Source organism: Vombatus ursinus, unplaced genomic scaffold (genome assembly GCF_900497805.2).
Source record: "Vombatus ursinus unplaced genomic scaffold, bare-nosed wombat genome assembly UNPS02014778.1, whole genome shotgun sequence".
Lineage (NCBI taxonomy): Eukaryota > Metazoa > Chordata > Mammalia > Diprotodontia > Vombatidae > Vombatus > Vombatus ursinus.
Window position 1 is genome coordinate 15,756,897 of NW_020954556.1, and position 18,954 is coordinate 15,775,850.

The window sequence follows — 18,954 nt, forward strand, 5'->3', positions numbered from 1 at the left end:
GAAGAAGAAGAAGAAGAAGAAGAAGAAGAAGAAGAAGAAGAAGAAGAAGAAGAAGAAGAAGAAAACAAGAAAAGAAAAAACAACAAATCTGAAAAACCAATATATTTTTGTTAGTTTCATGTTTATTTGTTTGGTTCTACTCTGTAAAATATTAACATGTTGGGGTTTGTTTGATTTTCTGGTCTAGACCTATGATTTAATTATCATAAAGACCTCTCAGTGGGAAAAATCACTTTACCAAAGCAGAACAGCAGCTCTTTTAGAACTTGTGGTCTTACAGTTGTTTAAAGAGTGGAGAGGTTGAGTGACTTTCTACGGATACCCAATCAGTTTACGTCAGGAGAATCTGTGACTTACTTTGTATGTTTATCAGGTTATCTTTTTTGATGATTATGTGTTACAATAAACATTTTAAAAACAAACCAATAAATAAGTTCAAGGCTCTAGTCCTGGACAAATTTAATCTTGGGGTACTAAAAGAACACTACTTTCAAGAAGTTGTGAGGAATTACAGAGAATAGAAGAGGAACTACACTGATTAACACAGCACTAGATGTGGAATCAGGAGAGATCTGTGTTTGAACCACAGCACAGCTATTTACTACCTTGGACTCCCTGTCATTGGAACAGATGATATCTTGGGTCCCTTCAAGCTTTAAATCCTGTAATCTTCAAGTGGGAAAATGCTCTTCAGATTTTCAAGGGGAAAAGTTATATTTTGCTACTTATTGACTGGTGACTCTGATATCCAGCACTTAGCATAGTGCCTGGCACACAGTAGGCACTTAATAAATGTTTAGTGACAGATGATTAACTGATGTGAATCCATCCATGGCAAAATTCTGGCATAAATTAGGGCATGAGCATTTAGAAAACTAGGAAAAGTTCACTAACAATCTGAGCCAAAGTAACTTCATTTACTTACTTTGTTTTTAAACAGGGTTACTGAACTGGTTAATCAGGAAAATGTCATATTTTAGAAAAGCTATGGATATCCTTATGGACAAGATGAACAAATGTATACCAAGGATACTGAGGGAACTCTGAACCTTGTCTTGAGAAGAATAAAAAAACGGTGATATTTGGCCCAGAAAAGAGAAGCCCAATGTGAAAGGTATATAAAATGACAGTAATTTTCAAACATTTCAAGAGCTGTCATTTTGAAGAGAGATTAGATTTATTTTGCATAGTTGCTAAGAGCAATATTAGAACCAATGACTACTATTTGTGGAAAGGCATTCCTATATACTTACTGAATAAAAAGTACAAGGAAAATTTTTCATAATAATTATAGCTGCTCAAAATTATAAAGAGCTTCCTTACCAAATAGTAAACTCCCTGTCTGCATGTTTTGGGGCACAGATTAGATGACCATTTGTGAGAGACATATCAAATGGGGCACCTGGATAAAGTAGGAGTTTAGACTAGATTGAGTCTGTACAAGATGACTACAGAGTATTTAGATTAAGGCCAAATGGAATAGTAATAAAATTATTTTGTCATTAGAGTATACTACAGACTATCTGGACAGGAAGAGGAAATGGATGAGAGACAAATTACAAGCGGGGCAGAAGGTGGGGGAACTTCGACTGTCCATGTACATGTACTGGAGCTCTCTCTCAACCAAAAGTGGAAGAGCTAATAACTACCTGACCTGCTTTAATGATCATTTCATTCCTGCAAAGGTACAGGAACCAACAAGGGGAAACTGTATTCCAGATCAGATCCTCACTAACAGGGATGAACTGGTTGCTGGGGTGGAAATGATGGGAAACTAAAGTAGAAGTGACCACTCAACCCTAGAGATTATGAGAGAGAAGGAAAGGAAATTGAGCATAGTCTTGACATGCACCCTAGATCTGGGGAAAGCATATTCCAAAGGGTTCAGACGATCCCATGCAATAAAATGCTTCAGGAAAAGACTGCCCAGAAGGGATAGAAGATGTTCAAGAATGAAATTCTGATGACACAAGAGAACTGTTCCAAGAAGGAGGAAAAAAGGGATTTGTTTCAAGGGACTGATGTGGATACACAAGGATCACACCAAGCAACTTAGATTTTAATCTCTTGTTTGGTCGTAAATTCTTCCATTCTCCATAAATCTGATGGGTAAATTATTCCTTGCTCTCCTAGTTTGCTTATAGTATCAGCCTTTATATCTAAATCGTGTACCCATTTTGATTTTATTTTGGTATACGGTGTAAGATGTTGGTCTATGCCTAGTTTCTGCCATACCATTTCCAATTTTCCCAGCAAATTTTGTCAAATAGGGATTTCTTATCCCAGAAGCTGGAGTCTTTGGGTTTATCAAATAGTAGATTGGTACAGTCATTGACTGTTGTGTCTTGCATACCTAACCTATTCCACTGATCCACCACTCTATTTCTTAGCCAGTACCAAGTAGTTTTGATGATTGCTGCTTTATAATACAATTTAAGATCTGGTATGGCTAGGCCACCTTCCCTTCCATTCTTTTCAGTAATTCCCTTGATATTCTGGACCTTTTGTTCTTTCAGATGAATTGTTATTATTTTTTCTAGTTCTATGAAATAATTTTTTGGTAGTTTGATTGGTATAGCACTGACTTACAGGCAAACTTTTGAACTACACTGAGGAGGGAACAAAAAAGTTGGAGTCATGGTTTCTTCCCTCAGAGATTACAGCAACTTAGATTTTCAAAAAGAAATGTACAGAAGAAAAAAAGCAAAAACCAGGTAACAGATAACATGAATATGAGAGCATGGGATGGTACAGAAAAGATAGTGTCAGGAATTGTAAATCTCAGTCAGAGTGAGCTGAGGCTATCAAAGGAAACTAAAGACAATAAGGATTTTGATTTGGTTTTGGTTTATCTTTTAGCTATATAGGGAGAAAAGGGAGGATCAAAAAAGGAATATGACCTTTGCTTGGAATAGCTGGGACAATGATAACTGACAACACAGAGAAGACACAACTGCCCAATTATTGTTTTGTTTCTGTTTTTTTCTGGAAAGGAGAATGATCTTTACAATGGAAATGACAACAAAAATGACTGTCATAGAGTTACTGCCCTAGGTAAGTAAGAGCACCAAGCTGCCCTTAATGAATTCAAGTCACCTGGCCCAGATGAGCTACATCCTGAGGTTCTGAAAGATGTGATTAGTTAGCCACTGTCAGTGAACCGAAAGAATATGGGAAAGAAGAGATGGACCACAAGACTGGAGAAGGGTAAATGTAGTCCTGATTTTCAATAAAGGGAAGAGAATAGAACTGGCAAACTGTAGGTCAGTGAGTTTGGACTTTGACGACTGGGAAAATTCTAGAACAGAAATTAAATACATGTTTAATGAAGATCTAGAAAGGGAAGACAAAGAACTAGCATGGCTCCATCAAGAACCGGTCAGGCCAGAGTAACCTCACTTCCTTTTTAGGCAGGATTTTTCAGTTTGCTTATATTAGCAGTAGCTGAATTAATTTTAGATATATCACTTAAATAGAGTAAAACACCTAAAATCAAATCAAAGAATCTTAGAAAGGAGGAGACTTTGAAGGCACCTATGTTAATCTCCTACTCTACTCCCTCTATAACAGTCCTGAGAAATTGATTTGACTTTTTCTTCAATACCTTCAGTAACAGTAACTAATTTCATTTTGGGAAATTTTTTAATTGCCTTTTAAAATTGAACCAAAATCTGTTTCCCTGTAAATTCTACCCATTTGTATTAGTTTTCATTCTAAAATTATACAAAGTCTATGTGAGTGATATGGTAAGGTTGGGGAAAGCTCTAAAAAAGCAAAAAAAAAAAAGCAAAACCCTTTGACTCATGATTTAAAATTAATCTGAAGTTTTACTTCTTCAACTGTTAAAATAATGAATCCTACTTATTATTAAACAAGTAAAAAGAACTCCATATGTTGACCTTAATACCCAAAATAAATGGCTTTAGAAACAGATATAAAATTTAATAGTAAAGGATATTTGGCATTTTCTTTGTCATCTGCTAATTCAAATAACTGGTGAGCACAGATTTTATGTAATTCATCCAAAGTGTCTTCCATTGCTGATAAACTAGAAAGTTCATCCCTTAGCTTCTTTTGCTGTGCTATCTTTCCATCAATACTGCTGAGGTCAGATCCTCTTTAAAAAAAAGTTGAATATGAAAAATAGAACACAGTAACATGTAGAATATGAAAGTATAAAACTTTTAATCTAGGTTATTGTACAACGTTTACAATAATAGAAATTAACACTTTCACCATTACTCTTCTAAATCTTTCTTTTTGTCCAGATCAGTATAGGGTCTGTGTGGGAGTGTGGTTGTATAAAACACTGACAATAGCAACAATCAATATCGAAGCAACTAAGCACTTTAAAGTTTCATACACAAATGTAGACACCTATTATTTATCTGCTAAAACAAATTTGGTTCACAGTGAATTTTTCTACTGACTTACATTTATTGTCTACTGACAATAAAATGAGTTATGCCTTTACAGAAAAACATCTCTCAATAAATTGAGTTGAAAATTTCATATTAGAGTATTAAACTTTTGGAACCAAAACTTAGCAAAGGACTTAAATAAGGATCCTATAATCTACGTTCGCTAACCATACTGTCATAGTCATGCAGGTATAGTGGCTCCTCCCTACAACCGAGTTTAGTGCATAACGTTGGTGATAATTCTTAGCATTTTATTTTCTAGAAATGGAAGGGACTTCAGAGATCAATCATTTGGTCATCATCAAAATATTTTGTAAATGCTAAGTAGATATCACTATGCTAGAATCTGAGGAAAATAACAAAGATAAATGGTAAGTGAATTGAACCACATAAGTATATTTAATTTAGAATATTTATGAATTATGGTAATGATAATACTATAGTTTCCCATTGTTTCTATGGGAAAATTTGAACTCAGTTCCACTAGGAGTTCCAAATGCCAAGAACAGATCCTTCTACTACTCCCCCACCACCACTCAAGCTTGTAAAGGTTTTCCCCATACTTCGGGTCTTCACCCAAAGGCTAGATGGCCATTTATTGGGTATATTGTAGAGAAGACTCTCATTCAGCTATCAGTTGGGAAGATGGCCTCTAAACTCCCAACTTTGAGATTCTGTGAATTAAATTATTTATTATATCTACACTATGCTACATGTTGGGAAGATCAAGATAAAAAGGGTGCTAAGGAGACCAAGACCACAATCCCTGCCCTCAATGATATACACAAAGAAAGGTACATAAAAATTATAATGAAACAGAACAAGTTTATAACAGAGGTAGAAAATGCTATACCATTTTTGAGAAGAAAAATATTTTTGATTGATGGGGTTCAAGGAAGACTGATAACTGATCTGCATCTAATATGAGGTTCTTAACCTTTTTTGTGTCATAGAACCTTTTTGCAATCTGGCAGAGCCTATGGATCCCTTCTCAGAATAATGCTTTTAAATACATAAGATAAAATACACAGGATTACAAAGGAAACTAATTATATAGACATAAATGTATCAAAAATATATTCAAACAAGTTCACAGACCTCAGGATAGAAACCCTGGTCTAGGTACAGTTTGGTGGGAGTACAGAATATGAGAAGAAGAGCAGGATGAAATGAGAGAGATCGTGGTACAGCAGAATGGCCTGGGAATCATAATATCTGAGTTCAAGATCTGCAAGTCATTTTAACTCTGAGCCTCAGCATCTAATCATCTCTAAGAGAGGTATAACAATTTTTGAAACACTTACCTCACAGAGTTGTCAGGAAAGTGCTTTTAAGACCATAAAGTAACACAGAAATGTCTACTAATAATATTATTGTTGTTGTTATTAAATATGGGAAGAGTGCAGACTGACCATTAAGGGCATTTAGTGCCAAGCTAAAGAGCTGGCAATAGGGAACCACAGAAGGTTTCTAAATTAGGCAAGTGACATAATCAAATTTGCATGAGGATGACTAATCATCCCCTCATTTTATAGACAAGGGACCCTAAAAGATTAGGCAATTTGTCTATGATGATAAGTAGTGGTAGGGCCAGGACTTCCACTATTCTCTTGATAATACTTCTAAAAAACCTGGCTGGCTGCATTTCCATTCTGGCTTTTAGCCTTTCAAATCTGGTATCCATCAGTCAGCTGGGTCTACAACAAACCACATTAATCTGCTGAATTTTAATTCAGAATCATAAAATCACAGATTCAGAGCTAAAAAAGACTTCGGGGCCATCTAGTCTAACCTCCTCATTCTACAGATGAAGAAACTGAGGCCCAGAGAGGGGAAATTATTTATCTAGAGTCACCCAGGCAATAACTGGCAGAGCCAGCGTTTGAACTTAGTATCCTTTGACTCTAAATCAAGCACTCTTTTCCACATCACCAAGAATCAAAATTGCTGGGGTCTTCTTTTTAATAACCAAAAAAACTACAAGTCAATCAGTCCATGTTGAACATATGCATTTCCTACAACTGCTAAATGAGCTGAAACTGAACTGATATTCATAAAAATAAGCAGTGTAGCATCATATAAAGACTGCAGCAATAGGGTTAGGAAAATGTGGATTCACATCCTGCCTGCCTCTGACCATTACTAGCTACTCTATGTGACCCTGGGTAAGTCACTTAAACTCTAAGTCTTAAGTAACTCTCTCTAAGGTTTCTCAAAACCTCTAAGATTTCTCTTCTAAGTTAGAATAGGTTTTGATCTGCATGGGTGGAGGAGGTCCCATATTAATGAAATTACTAATATCTGATGCACTCATTCATGATACATTTTTGTGCTCATGAGATTATGGGACTTAGTTCTAAACGAGATCCTAAAGGTCATCTATGGTCCTACGATTTTTGATCTTTTTACAACTGAGAAAACTGAAGCTCTGAGAAGTTGTGATTTGCCCAAAATAACAAGTAATATATGATCACAAATTTGCAGGGACCTTAGAGTTTATCTAATCCATCTTCCTCATTTTACACTTGAGGAAAACAAAACATATAAAATGATTTGCCCAAGGTCACAGAAGCAGTAAGTCATAAAGAACGTATTTGAATCCAAGTCTTCAGACTCAAAATTCATTAATCTCATAATTATCACTTGTACAATTTCTGTTTTTAAAAATTCTTCCATACGTTGCTGCAAGTTTTCATAAGGACTTTATCTTGTCATCATTATTTTCCACACTATTCACTGCACGATATCGTCCTGTCTCTGTAAAGAAAAATGAGCTTTCTTGGTCTCTATTACCTTTTGAGGTTCTTCTAAGGTGCCCTCCTCTCTTTATCTTGCTGATTTCTTTCCCCAAATCACAGAATTTTAGAGTGGTATGGGAATTCAACAGTATCTAAGTCCAACTCACATTCCTAGGATCTTGAGCAGAATCATGTGATTTTAAAGTCTCAGTTAACTCCTTCCTATAGTTACAAATCAATTCAAATACAGTAAAACTATCTTGACCTGATAATTCTTTAAGCCTCAAATCAAATTCTTCTTCCTTCACAAAGTTTCCCCAGATCACTCTAGCACATAATGATCTCGTTTGTATTCCTGTCAGACTTACTATTATTTCTCTTTTGAATTGTTTTTTTTCTATGTCTTCTGTCCATAAATCAACTGTAAACTCCTTGAAGTTTTTGTAAAGACCTTCATGAAGGCACAATATCTTAAACGTAGCAATCATCAAAATATTTAATGGATTACAGCCACCCATACATACATGCTTTGCTTTGCGATCATGAAAAACTGAATTTCTGCAAATCAAATCACATTTTCCATTGATTTTTATTTAATGTATTTAACATTCATTTAATAAATTTTTATTGAAGGTCTTCTATGTGTAAGGCATCATGTTTGATGATGATAACTATTCACTGACAGTGACTCCTAATACTTTAGGTTTTCCTACTTTCAACGGAGTATTATTTAACAGAATACTGAAGTTCATACTAACACCTAACTTATGTTTTATTCTTCCAGATTACACAGTTCCAGTTTTCTTAGAACAAATCATACCTATACAGCTAAGAATCCATAATAAATTTAAAGCCAACTCACATCCACTGAATACAGTTCTTAGACCTTTTCTGAATGAGTTCAACTCCATGTAACACATTGGTGATGTCATATACTCTTCGTTTCCCTACTCCTAATACTGCGGCAACCTCTTTTAAATGAAGAACACCACCGGGTGCAGATTTGAGAAGGTCCATAAATTTTCGAGTGTAATAACACAAAGATGCATTATAACGAGGTTTTGATACTTCTGGGAAAACAGTAAAAACATTGTATTAGTATAATTTAAAGAATATTCATGCACATTACTTGGCCATTAAAATTTTTATAGGATTATAAGATTTAAAGATGGAAGAGATCTTAGCGATCATCTAGTCTTATCCCATTCACTTCACAAATGAGAAAATTAAATGACCTACCCAAGGTGCAAGAGTCAAAATTCAATCTTTTCCCTTTATACTTTCACAGTTGTTTCACTGTGGCATGGAAGTGATTAGGATTCTCAAAAGCTATACCAGCAGTTTTCCAGACTGGAAAGACTTTAAGTCTGGAAAATGGACTATTTGTCTAGTTTGATTAGGTGTAGAATAGGTTTATCAATAGAATATTTATCAATAGAAGAGGATGGATTTTTTCAGTCACAGCAACTCAAAAAATCTGTGTGGGTGGTGATGGTAAGGGTGATATGGTTATTATCACTGAAAAAGATATTTACATCAGTGAGATCATGGATTTTTCAAAGTATCAAAATATCTTCTTCACAACCAAACAGACATGGAAGGTCCCTAGGGCTGTACTTTAAGGCTCCATTCTTGTCACTGTTCTGCTAAACTTTTTTATCAGTGACGTGAATGAAGGCATAGTTGACACATGTCAGATTTGTAGAGGACAAGAAGCTGGGAGGGACAGTTAACATTTTATTTAATAGAAACTAGATCCAAAAAGTTCTCTTTAATTTCTAACAATAGGGAAAATCTAATAGGATGAAATTTAATTCTTTCCTCCTAACTCAAATTCACATAAGATAAAATTTAATTCACTAAATTAATTTGATTAATGTAAAGTCCTGCACATAGGGTTAAAAAAAACCCAACTGCAAAATTACAGCATGGAAGAAATGCAGGTAGGCAATAAAGTCATATAAAAAAGACCTGAAGTTTTAGTGGATTACAAACTTAATAGGAAGCTCTTAATAGTATAAAATGGCAGATAAAAAAGTTGTGATTATTAGGCTATATTAACAAAGTACAATATCTAGAAGAAACAAGTCCCTTTAAATTTTAGCCTTGTAAGAATTCATGCAAGATCTTATGTTAAGTTCTGGATATCAGATTTTTGGAAGGCAAAATTCAGGGGCTATAGTTAAGGGTGTCCAGGGTTATTAGGGAACTTGGGACCATTTAATAGAACTAGTTGAAGGGAACTAGAGAACATTTGGGAGCATGCTTTTGGTTTCCAAACCAACTATAGAATCACAGATTTGGAGCTTATAAGGGCCTTAGATGTTATCAAATTCAGCCCCCTTATTTTACAGATAAGAAAATTGAGTCTGAAAAAGGTTGAGGGACTTGCCCAGAGTAACATAGCTAGTAAATGTTTGCTACAGAATTTGAACTCGTCTTCTTGACTGTAAGGGCAGCATTTTATCCAGTGAGCTGCCTTACTGCCTATTAAAGAATTAAGATTTATTCTGCTTGGCCCCAGAAAAGAGGTTAAGAATTAATGGGGAGGGGGCAGCTAGGTGGTGAAGTGAATAGAGCACCAGCCCTGAAGTTAGGAAGACCTGAGTTCAAATCCGGCCTCAGACCAAACACTTGACACTTACTAGCTGTGTGACCCTGGGCAAGTCACTTAACCCCAACTGCCTAAAAAAAAAAAAAAAAGAATGGGGAGAAGTTACAGGAAGGCAGCCTTCAGCTCAAATAAAAGGAGGACTTTCTATTTGAACAGCCCCAAAATGGAACAGGCTACCATGGAAAATGGTGAGAACCCTATTACTTGAGATTGTGAATAACTGGACTGGATGACCATTTTTCAGGAATTCATGTTTCAGCAAAGTATAGGAGCAGATCACTTCTAAGGTCTCTTCCTACTCAAAAACTAGGTTTCAACAGAATGACCACAGGCAACAGCAAAGACACTTATGGGAAGTATTCTACACATTACCATAATTTAATTTCCAGTGATTTCTCACTTTAGATTTGCCATGTACTTTAATATTCCAACAGAGTAAATTCCTTTAATAGAATTGGATCATCATCATCATCATCATCTTCATCATCATCATCATCATCACCAGTTATATTTTTGCTTAGTCCCAGAAAATAGAACTAGGAGTAACAGATGGTAATTGCAAAGAAGCACATTTAAGCTTGATATAATGTAATGTAATATAACATAATATAAGTAAACACTTCCTAACAATTAGAGCCATCCAAAAGTGGAATGTGCTGCTTTGAGAGGCAAGGGGTTCCCCCTCACTGGAGGTCTTTAAGCAAAGATGGATGAGGTATGATGTAGACTAGAGGAGAGTCTATTTTGGTTCAGACCAGATAGCCTCTAAGGATCATAGATTTAGCATAGGAAGGAAATACATTTGATATAATTTATTCCAACCTCATTATTTTACAGATGAGGAAACTGAGACCCATAAAGATTAAGAGACTTGCTGAAGGTCATACAGTTAATAAGTAGAAGGCCCAGGATTTGAACCTAGGTGCTCTGGAGCGCCAAATCCAGTTCTTTTTCCACTACTTCCTTCCAAGTATGTGATTCTATAGTGTTTTAGGATTTACAAAGTGCTTTCCTCATAACTTGTTGTTAGTATACAAATATATTCGTATGGGTACTAATATGCCCATTTTACAGATAAGGAAACCAAGGCTATGGGAACTTAAATGACTCATCCATAGTTACAGAATTTGGATAGAGGTCTCCTGAATAATCAGCCTAGTATTCTTTCCACTATGCTATGCTGCCTCTCACCTTTCAACAAAAATTTTTTTTTAAGTATTTATTTGTCTGATGCACATCATGATGTCTTTTATCTCTTTCCATGTAGCATGACTATGTAGCATGTCTTGGAACTTTTCTGAACCCTAATTATGTAACACCTTACCCACAAGCACTGTGATTCTTTAATTCTTTTAACATGGACAATTTAAAGTTTCCTTTGCACAAAAACAAACTCTGTTCACTACAACTAAACAATAATTGTCACATCTGTAGACTATACCTTTTCAATTTTTATTGATCTTTTTTATCTTTATACCACTTTCATTTCCAATTATATCCTCACCCTTCTCATTCCCAGAGAGCCACCCCTTGTAACAATGAATAAAAAAAGAGTTTAAGGGGCAGCTAGTTGGCACAGTGGATAGAGCACTGGCCCTGGATTCAGGAGGACCTGAGTCCAAATCCGGCCTCAGACACATAACACTTAAAAGCTGTGTGACCCTGGGCAAGACATTTAATCCCATTGCCTAGCCAAAAAAAAAAAAAAAAAAGAGTTTAAAAAAGTAGTTCAACAAAACTAATCAACACATCAGTGGAGTCTAACATGCAATTTTCCAAGCCTATGGTTCCTCATCTTGCCAACTGTATATTAATGAATGCATAAAGGTAATTAAAGTTTTGAACACCGTTATGATGTCTTTTTCTTGCTTCCATAAACTGTTATATTATGCAGATTTTAAAACATAAAAATGCAAATTGGATATTTCCCCCCTGGATTTCATAAGCATTTACTTCTATTAATATTGGTCAGAAAAAGTGCTATATAATACTCAAACACCCTGACCCAAACAAAATTTAAAGCAAGACAGCAGCATAGGTACTTTTGTCTCTCAGAGGGAATAAAATGACATATTTCCTAATTCCGGAAAGCCTGACCATTTTCCTCTATGGTGCTGCAGATGATATGGGGAATAAAAGCAACTGATACCCAACCAAGGCATGACAGTAAATGTAATTGGTTAGTAACCGGGATTGAGACAGAAAAAGAATAAAACATGACCTGCAAAGTTTTTTGCAAGGCAGTCTTCAACAGCAAAATGTCTCTCTCTCCACATACCATGAAATACTCTATACTGGCACACTTGACTATCAAATTAATGCTGAGCAAATTACTCACCCTATTATAATATGGCAATGGCCTTAGAAGCTTTGCCAGAAATATACCTGTTGCCATAAAAATAGCATTCTTTACTGTATTCCTAGCTTCCTCCAAGAGATTTGTTCATATTTTTAAAAAACTGAATATGCACAGGGAAATAACCTGAATCTATATTTAAGTACATGAAATTAAATTATACAATATTAAAAATATGTAATGTTTCACTTACTTTTCCTGGGAATGTTTTCTTCTAAGTTATTTTTTATTTCTGGTAGCTTAAAAAAAAGGAATATGTCAGATTGTATCTAGTTGATAAATTATAAAAGATAATATAACTAAAAAGCATTTCAATGGGTTATGTCTCCTATGGTGACAAAGTGGACCTGGCAAAGCTCTGTCACCTCAACCAATTTGTCTTCAGCATTAAATCCAATTCCTTCTTCTCTCCTCTGAAAGTATGTGGTTTTATACACCTTTGGAAGGATCATAGACACAAATTCCCACATAAATACAACATCAAATTCTCCCTTGTTTGCTAATTTAAAAATTAAAACAAAAACAAAAATAAAAACTGCTATAGTGATCATAGCTGACAGGGTATTCAACATTCCAAGATAAGGGAGACAGGTATGTTCCATTCTATGTTTTCCTTGTCCAGACTTGATAAAATTGCTCATAGTTTGGCTTCCTTTTATTGTTCTTTTCATTTATATTATTGTAATTATAACATACATTTCCTCCTTTTTTCTCCTTCATTCTGCATCAATTCACATCTTTCCATTTTTCTCTGAATTCCTCATATTTGTCACTATATTTTTTCTTTTTTTTTAATTTTATTCTGAACTTAAGACATAAAAGAAGCATTTCCATAACATAGCAGAATAGAAGAAAGATGATTAAACACGAAACTACGAAACTATTATGTATAACTTGCTATTCCTTTTTAAATATACAATAAAGTTATCATGTAATTTCCCTTTTTTTCTTCCCTCATTTTTTTCTCCCCCTACTGCCCTAGAGATGGCTACCATAAGACACAAACATATATATATCTATAGATAAATAGATATATATATACACATATGAAACCATTCCATATATTCTTATTTTTATCAGTTTTTTCTCTGAATGCAGATAGTATCTACCTTCATAGGTTCTTTGTAGTTAACTTGGGCATTTATTTATATATATAAAAGGCTTCATTTATTGATACTTAGACTGTCTCAATGCTTTTCCTATACTAATATTACAGAAAACAAGCCCTCATCTGGCCCTTGAAAATTTTCTTTTACAGAGCCATTTCATCACTTTGGTATGTGTTGATGTTAGATTTGACATGTATGTAACTTCTAAATCTACATTTCCAGGGTTTAATTTTCTTTCTCAAGTCTTGAATCTCTATATAACTATATATATAAACTATATATCACACAGCAATTTTGACCTACCAGAAACTTAATATGATGACACCTCATTTATTTGGCATCACTGCAAAACCATATAAATGTGTTTTCTAAGTCATAGAAAGACCCAGGGTGGGTTTCAGTAAAATGTGCCAGGAAGTAGTGGGTACTTCCTCACTGGAAGTTTTCATTCAGAGACTGAATGATCACTCAACAAGCATTTATTAAGCACCTACAAAGTGACGAATACTTTATTAGCTCATAGTAAGCACTTAAAAAATTCTTGTTGATTAACTAATTGACATAAAAAGAAAACAGTTCTTGCCCTCAAGTTTACATTTTACTGGGAATGGGGGTGGGGCGGTGAAGAGGGGAGGACATGGACACATATAAATAAATACAAATTCCATCCAAAGTAAATACATTCTTGGTCAAGCACAGAGAGATTGTACTAGATGAACCCTTAGATGTCTTCCATACCTTGAGATCCTAATTTTCTGATTCTGTGACTATGCTAAAATGAAGATAAGTGACAAATCCAAGAACCATAATTAAAGGAAGTTTACCCCTATATTGAGTCAAAATTTTCCTATTTGTAATTACCACCCCCTGTTCCTAGGTCTATCTTCCAGGGCCAAACAGATCAGGTTTTATTCCCCTTCTACATGGTACTCCTTAATATAAATGAAGTCAGCTATCATGTTCCTCTGAAGTCTCCTATTCTTCAGTATGAATTATCTCCATTTTGTTCCATCAATTATTGGTCTTCACGGCTCTTCTGGATACACACCAGTTTGTCAATGCTTTACTTAAAATGTGGCTCCCAGAATTGAACACAGTATCTCAGACATGGTCTGATTAGAGCAAGTTTATCAGAAGTATCCCTTTCTTTTGTCCACTGTGCCTTCTTAATACTGCCTTGGCTAATATTCACATTTTTGGCTGTCCAGATATTACTGACTCAGATTGAGCTTCCAATCCCATAAAATCCTCAGATTTTTTTATATTACTCCATCAAACTTATGAAATTGATTTTTTTAAACTCAAGTATAGAACTTTAATTCCTATTAGATTTTATCTTTTTAGATTTAGCTCATCATTCTGGTGTGCTGAGATCTATTTGGATCCTGATTTTTGTCATTTATTGTGTTAGCTATCCTTAACTTCACAGCATCCACAAATTTAGCAAGCATGAGTCTATGGCTTTATCCAAGTCATGGATCAAAATGCTGAACAGTGAAGGGTCAAAGATACATCAATCACTGGGGCACTCCATTAGAGACTTCCCTCCAAGATGATATTAACACGTTAATAACTACTTCTGGGTCCAGTACATCAATCAATTCTAAATCCATCTATCTATACTATCATCTACCCTATATATCCCTGCCTTGTCTACAAGGATAAGATGAGAAGCTCTATCCACTACTTTGCTAAAACCTAGGTAAATTATCTACAGATTCCCCTGATCTACTAGCCTAGGTACCCTGTCAGAAGGGAAATGAAGTTAGTCTGACATGATCTGTTCTCAGTAAAGCCAAGCTATCTCCTAGTACTTAGTGCTTCCTTTTTTAAAGCTCATAAACCATCACTTATTAATTCATTCTAGAATTTCCCCAAGAATCAAGATCAAGATCACCAGCAGCCTATAGTTTGGCACTCCACTGTCTTCCAGTTTCAAAAATGAAAACGTATGCCCTTCTGAAGTCCTGTGGCACCTCTTCCTTTTCCATGATTTTTCCAAGATTATTCACCGGAAAGCAATCACAGCTGCCAGTTGTCATTTTTAAGGTCTAGAATCACAGAATTTTAGAGCTATATTTAGTCCAATCCACATATAAAAAGAATCCTCAACATAATATACACAAAAAAGTGGTTCTCTGTACAATGCCTGAAGACCTCCCAATGACAGGGAGCAGAAGCTGCCATTACACTAATCACTTTTCTCCTAGATTACTAAAAAGCCTCATTGCTACTCTCTTTGCCTCTAGTCTCCCACACTTCTAAAATCTACCTAGTGAAGTGGTCATACTGATTCAACCATTCTGGAGAGCAATTTGGAACCACACCCAAAGGGCTATAAAACGGTGCATGTTCTTTGATCCAGCAAAACCACTACTACATCTGCATCCCAATGAGATTAAAAAAAAAAGGAAAAGGACCTAGATGTACAAAAATATTTACAGCAACTCTTTTAGTGGTGGCAAAGAATTAGAAATTGAGGAGATGTCCAACAATAGGGGAATGGCTGAACAAGATGTTGTATATGATTGCAATAGAATACTACTGATCTATAAGAAATGACCAGCAGGATGCTCTCAGAAAAACCTGGAAAGACTTACATGAATTGCTGCAAAGTGAAATTAACAGAGCCAGGAGAACACTGTATACTAACAATATTGTATGATGATCAACTGTGAATGACCTAACCATTCTCAGCAATACAAAGATCCAAAGACAATTCTGAAGGACTTATAATGGGAAAAAAATTTTTAAAAAAATTCACCTCTAGAGAAAGAATTGATGGAGTCTGAATGCAGATAGAAGCACAGTTTTTCTTTATTTTAATTTTTCTTTTTTTGTCTGTCTTTTCTTTCACAACATGACTAACCTGGAAATATGTTTTGCATGACTGTACATGTATAACCTATATTGAATTACTTGCCTTCTCAAGGGGGGGGAGGAAGAGAATTCGGAACTCAAAAAAAATTTTAAATGCATGTTAAAATTATTTTTACATGTAGTTGAGGGGATTAAATATTAAACTACAAAAATAAAAATAAAATCTAGCTAGCAAGCTCATTTCATTCAATCATTCATTGATTCATTCATTCAGCAAGCATTTAATATGTACCTGCCCTGCTCCAAGCACTGTGCTGGGAGCTAAGGATACAAAGAAAAAAAATGAAACAGTCTTTGCCCTCAAAAAGCTTACCTTCCATTTTCTACTTTCCTATCTATACCTGCCCCAAACAGGGGGAGGAATGGAATTAATTAAAGTGACATTGGATTGAACTGAAGAGGCTGTTTTGAACTGGAATGGCTAAGGTTTTTATAGACTTCCAAATTCATATTCTGTTAAGCATTAGGGATCAGCAGTTTACATATACATGTCAAAGGGATAGGTTAGATAATCTGCAGGTATATCCTAAATCTACCTGAGTTCTAGGCAAAAGAAATGCCTTAGAATTCCACAATTTACTTCCTCTCTCTCACCCCACAAGTTCCTTCATAGAGCCACTTAGTGGCTTATATATCACCCCCACACACACACCCAACCCTACATCTCACTTGGACTATTGCAATGGCTTGCTGGTTGTTCTCTCTGGAGGTCTCACCTCACTCCAATCTACTCTCCACTAAGCTGTCAAAGTGATCTCCCTAAACTGAAGGTCTGACCAGGTCACAACTCTCTCCCTCCTCCCAATAAACTCCAGTGTCTCCCTATTACCTCCAAGATAAAAAAGAAAATCCTATTTGACATTCAACACCCTCAATAACCCCCTCCAGCCCCACCCCATATACCTTCTAACTCTCCCCTCCCCCCCCAATGTAATTTTTGATTCAGCGACACTGGCTCCCTTGGTGTTCCTTGAACAAAACACTCCATCTTTCAATTCAGGGCATTTTCAGTACCTGGCATGTAGTAGGCTCTTAATGAATTTTTACTGAATGAATGAACTGTTGTCCCTCAAGCCTAGGATGCTGTCCTTCCTCATTTCCACCTCCTGCTTCCTTTAAATCCCAGCAAAAATCTCACCTCCTACTGGAAGCCTCTCCAGATCCCCATAATTCCAGTGCCTTCCCTCTGTCCATTACTTCCGATTTATCCTAATATACTTGTTTCTGGATAGTTGTTTGTATATTGCCTCCACATTGGACTGTAAGCTCCTTGAAAACAGAACTGTCCTCAGCACCTAGCACATAGTAGGCATTTAAGAAATATCTATTGACTGACAAACACCCCTCCCTCCTTTTGACCAGGATTTAGAGATTTATGGGACCTTAGAAATAATTTAGTCCTTAGTTTACATAATAATATCCACCACATATATAATGCTTTAAAATTTGCAAAAAAAAAATTACTTTTGTCGTTTGATGATAAAACTGAAGCTCAGGGAGGTAGATGCAGATTTAAACCCAGCTGCTTTGAGTCCATATCCATTACCACACCTGCTACCAAAATTCCAATTCCCTGGATGATAGATTTCCTCTTAAACCAGATAGTGACTGGGTTAAACTATAGACACTGGCATGAGGTCTAGACAGAGGAGATTGGCTAAAAGTAAAGTCTTTTAGCTTGTTAAAATAATTCAAACTATAGTACGAATGACTAATAGGATTTACTTTTAAGAAATCCTTTTAAAAAGTAATTTGTTACTCCAGATGAACTGCTAATTTGTTTCAAGAAAAAAAAAGTATAGGGAGATAGTGCCCTCATCACACCCTCCCAGCACCTTGCAAAGCCCCAACTTAGACTGAGGTAAATGAAATCAGCATTAGTCACTGTCACCTTCCACATACCAAACAATTTCACTTTCTTCCTTTCTAAGCCTGGCTCCCTATAACAGGAGTTCAGGAAAGTCAATGCCCCAGGTGAGGCATGAGAGCCTGCAAAATGCACCCTGGAAACCTGTGAGTGTTAGAAAACCAAGTCACTTACTGAGTAATTTTACTAATGACCTCGGTGCCAGGCACAGGGCTAAGTGCTGGGGATACGTGGAAAGGCCAAAGAGAGGAAGGACCAAGCGAGCCCTAAAGCGAATCACTAATTGCTTTTAAAGGTCCTGCAGGCATTAAGTATGTTTGGGGTCGGCAAGCACTTAATAAATGTTAGCTGATTGACTGACTGACTCCTTGTGCTGGATACAATCGCTGCTAAACACGAGGTGAAATCCACAGACCAAGGGAGGAGAGGAGGTCTTCTTAGGACTTGAACAACCTTAAAGGCCATCTATTACAACCCTCCAGTTTTACAGAGGAGGAAACTGTGCCTTGGGGCGAAGAAATGACCCAGGTGCTGCTGCTCCAGCCCGGGTTCGCTTTCCTCTCACCAGTCGGTCAATTTCTCAACGATGCTTCCCAGAAAGGTTCGTAGAGTGAGGAAAACCCTCAGCCCCTGCCCCGAAACCCCGGGCCGTTCCCGGAATTCGAAGTTCAAGGCCGAGGGCGCAAATACTGGATCTGGCGGCGCCTGCTTGGGCGAGCCAGTTTCCCCCGCCTGGGCCTCAGTTTCCTCATCTGTAAAATGAGGGGTCGGACGAGAGGACGGCCAAAAGGGACAAAGCGTCGTCTCCCCCCTCCCGCTCCCTTCCTCACTCACCCGCGCGCTCTCGCTCTCCTCGTCGCAGGCCGCGGGAGAGCCGCGGGGATCCGGGTGTGCGGCCCCGGCCCGGGCCAGGCTCTTCGGCGCCGCCTCGGGGGCTCCGCCCCGCGGCCTCGCGCGCGCCCCGCTCAT

General features: G+C 36.5%; 1 protein-coding gene across 1 annotated transcript in view; it reads right to left on the bottom strand.

The window, feature by feature from the left end:
• Positions 1-18,954, bottom strand: part of LOC114045420 (transcription factor E2F6-like) — a 32,042-nt gene extending 13,088 nt beyond the window's left edge. Inside the window, exons 1-4 of the mRNA XM_027865423.1 lie at positions 18,820-18,954; positions 12,323-12,368; positions 8,022-8,229; positions 3,959-4,117 (exon numbers count right to left, since the gene is read on the bottom strand). Of these exons, the coding sequence (XP_027721224.1) occupies positions 3,959-4,117; positions 8,022-8,229; positions 12,323-12,368; positions 18,820-18,954 (548 nt within the window). The remainder of the gene's footprint in view (positions 1-3,958; positions 4,118-8,021; positions 8,230-12,322; positions 12,369-18,819) is intronic.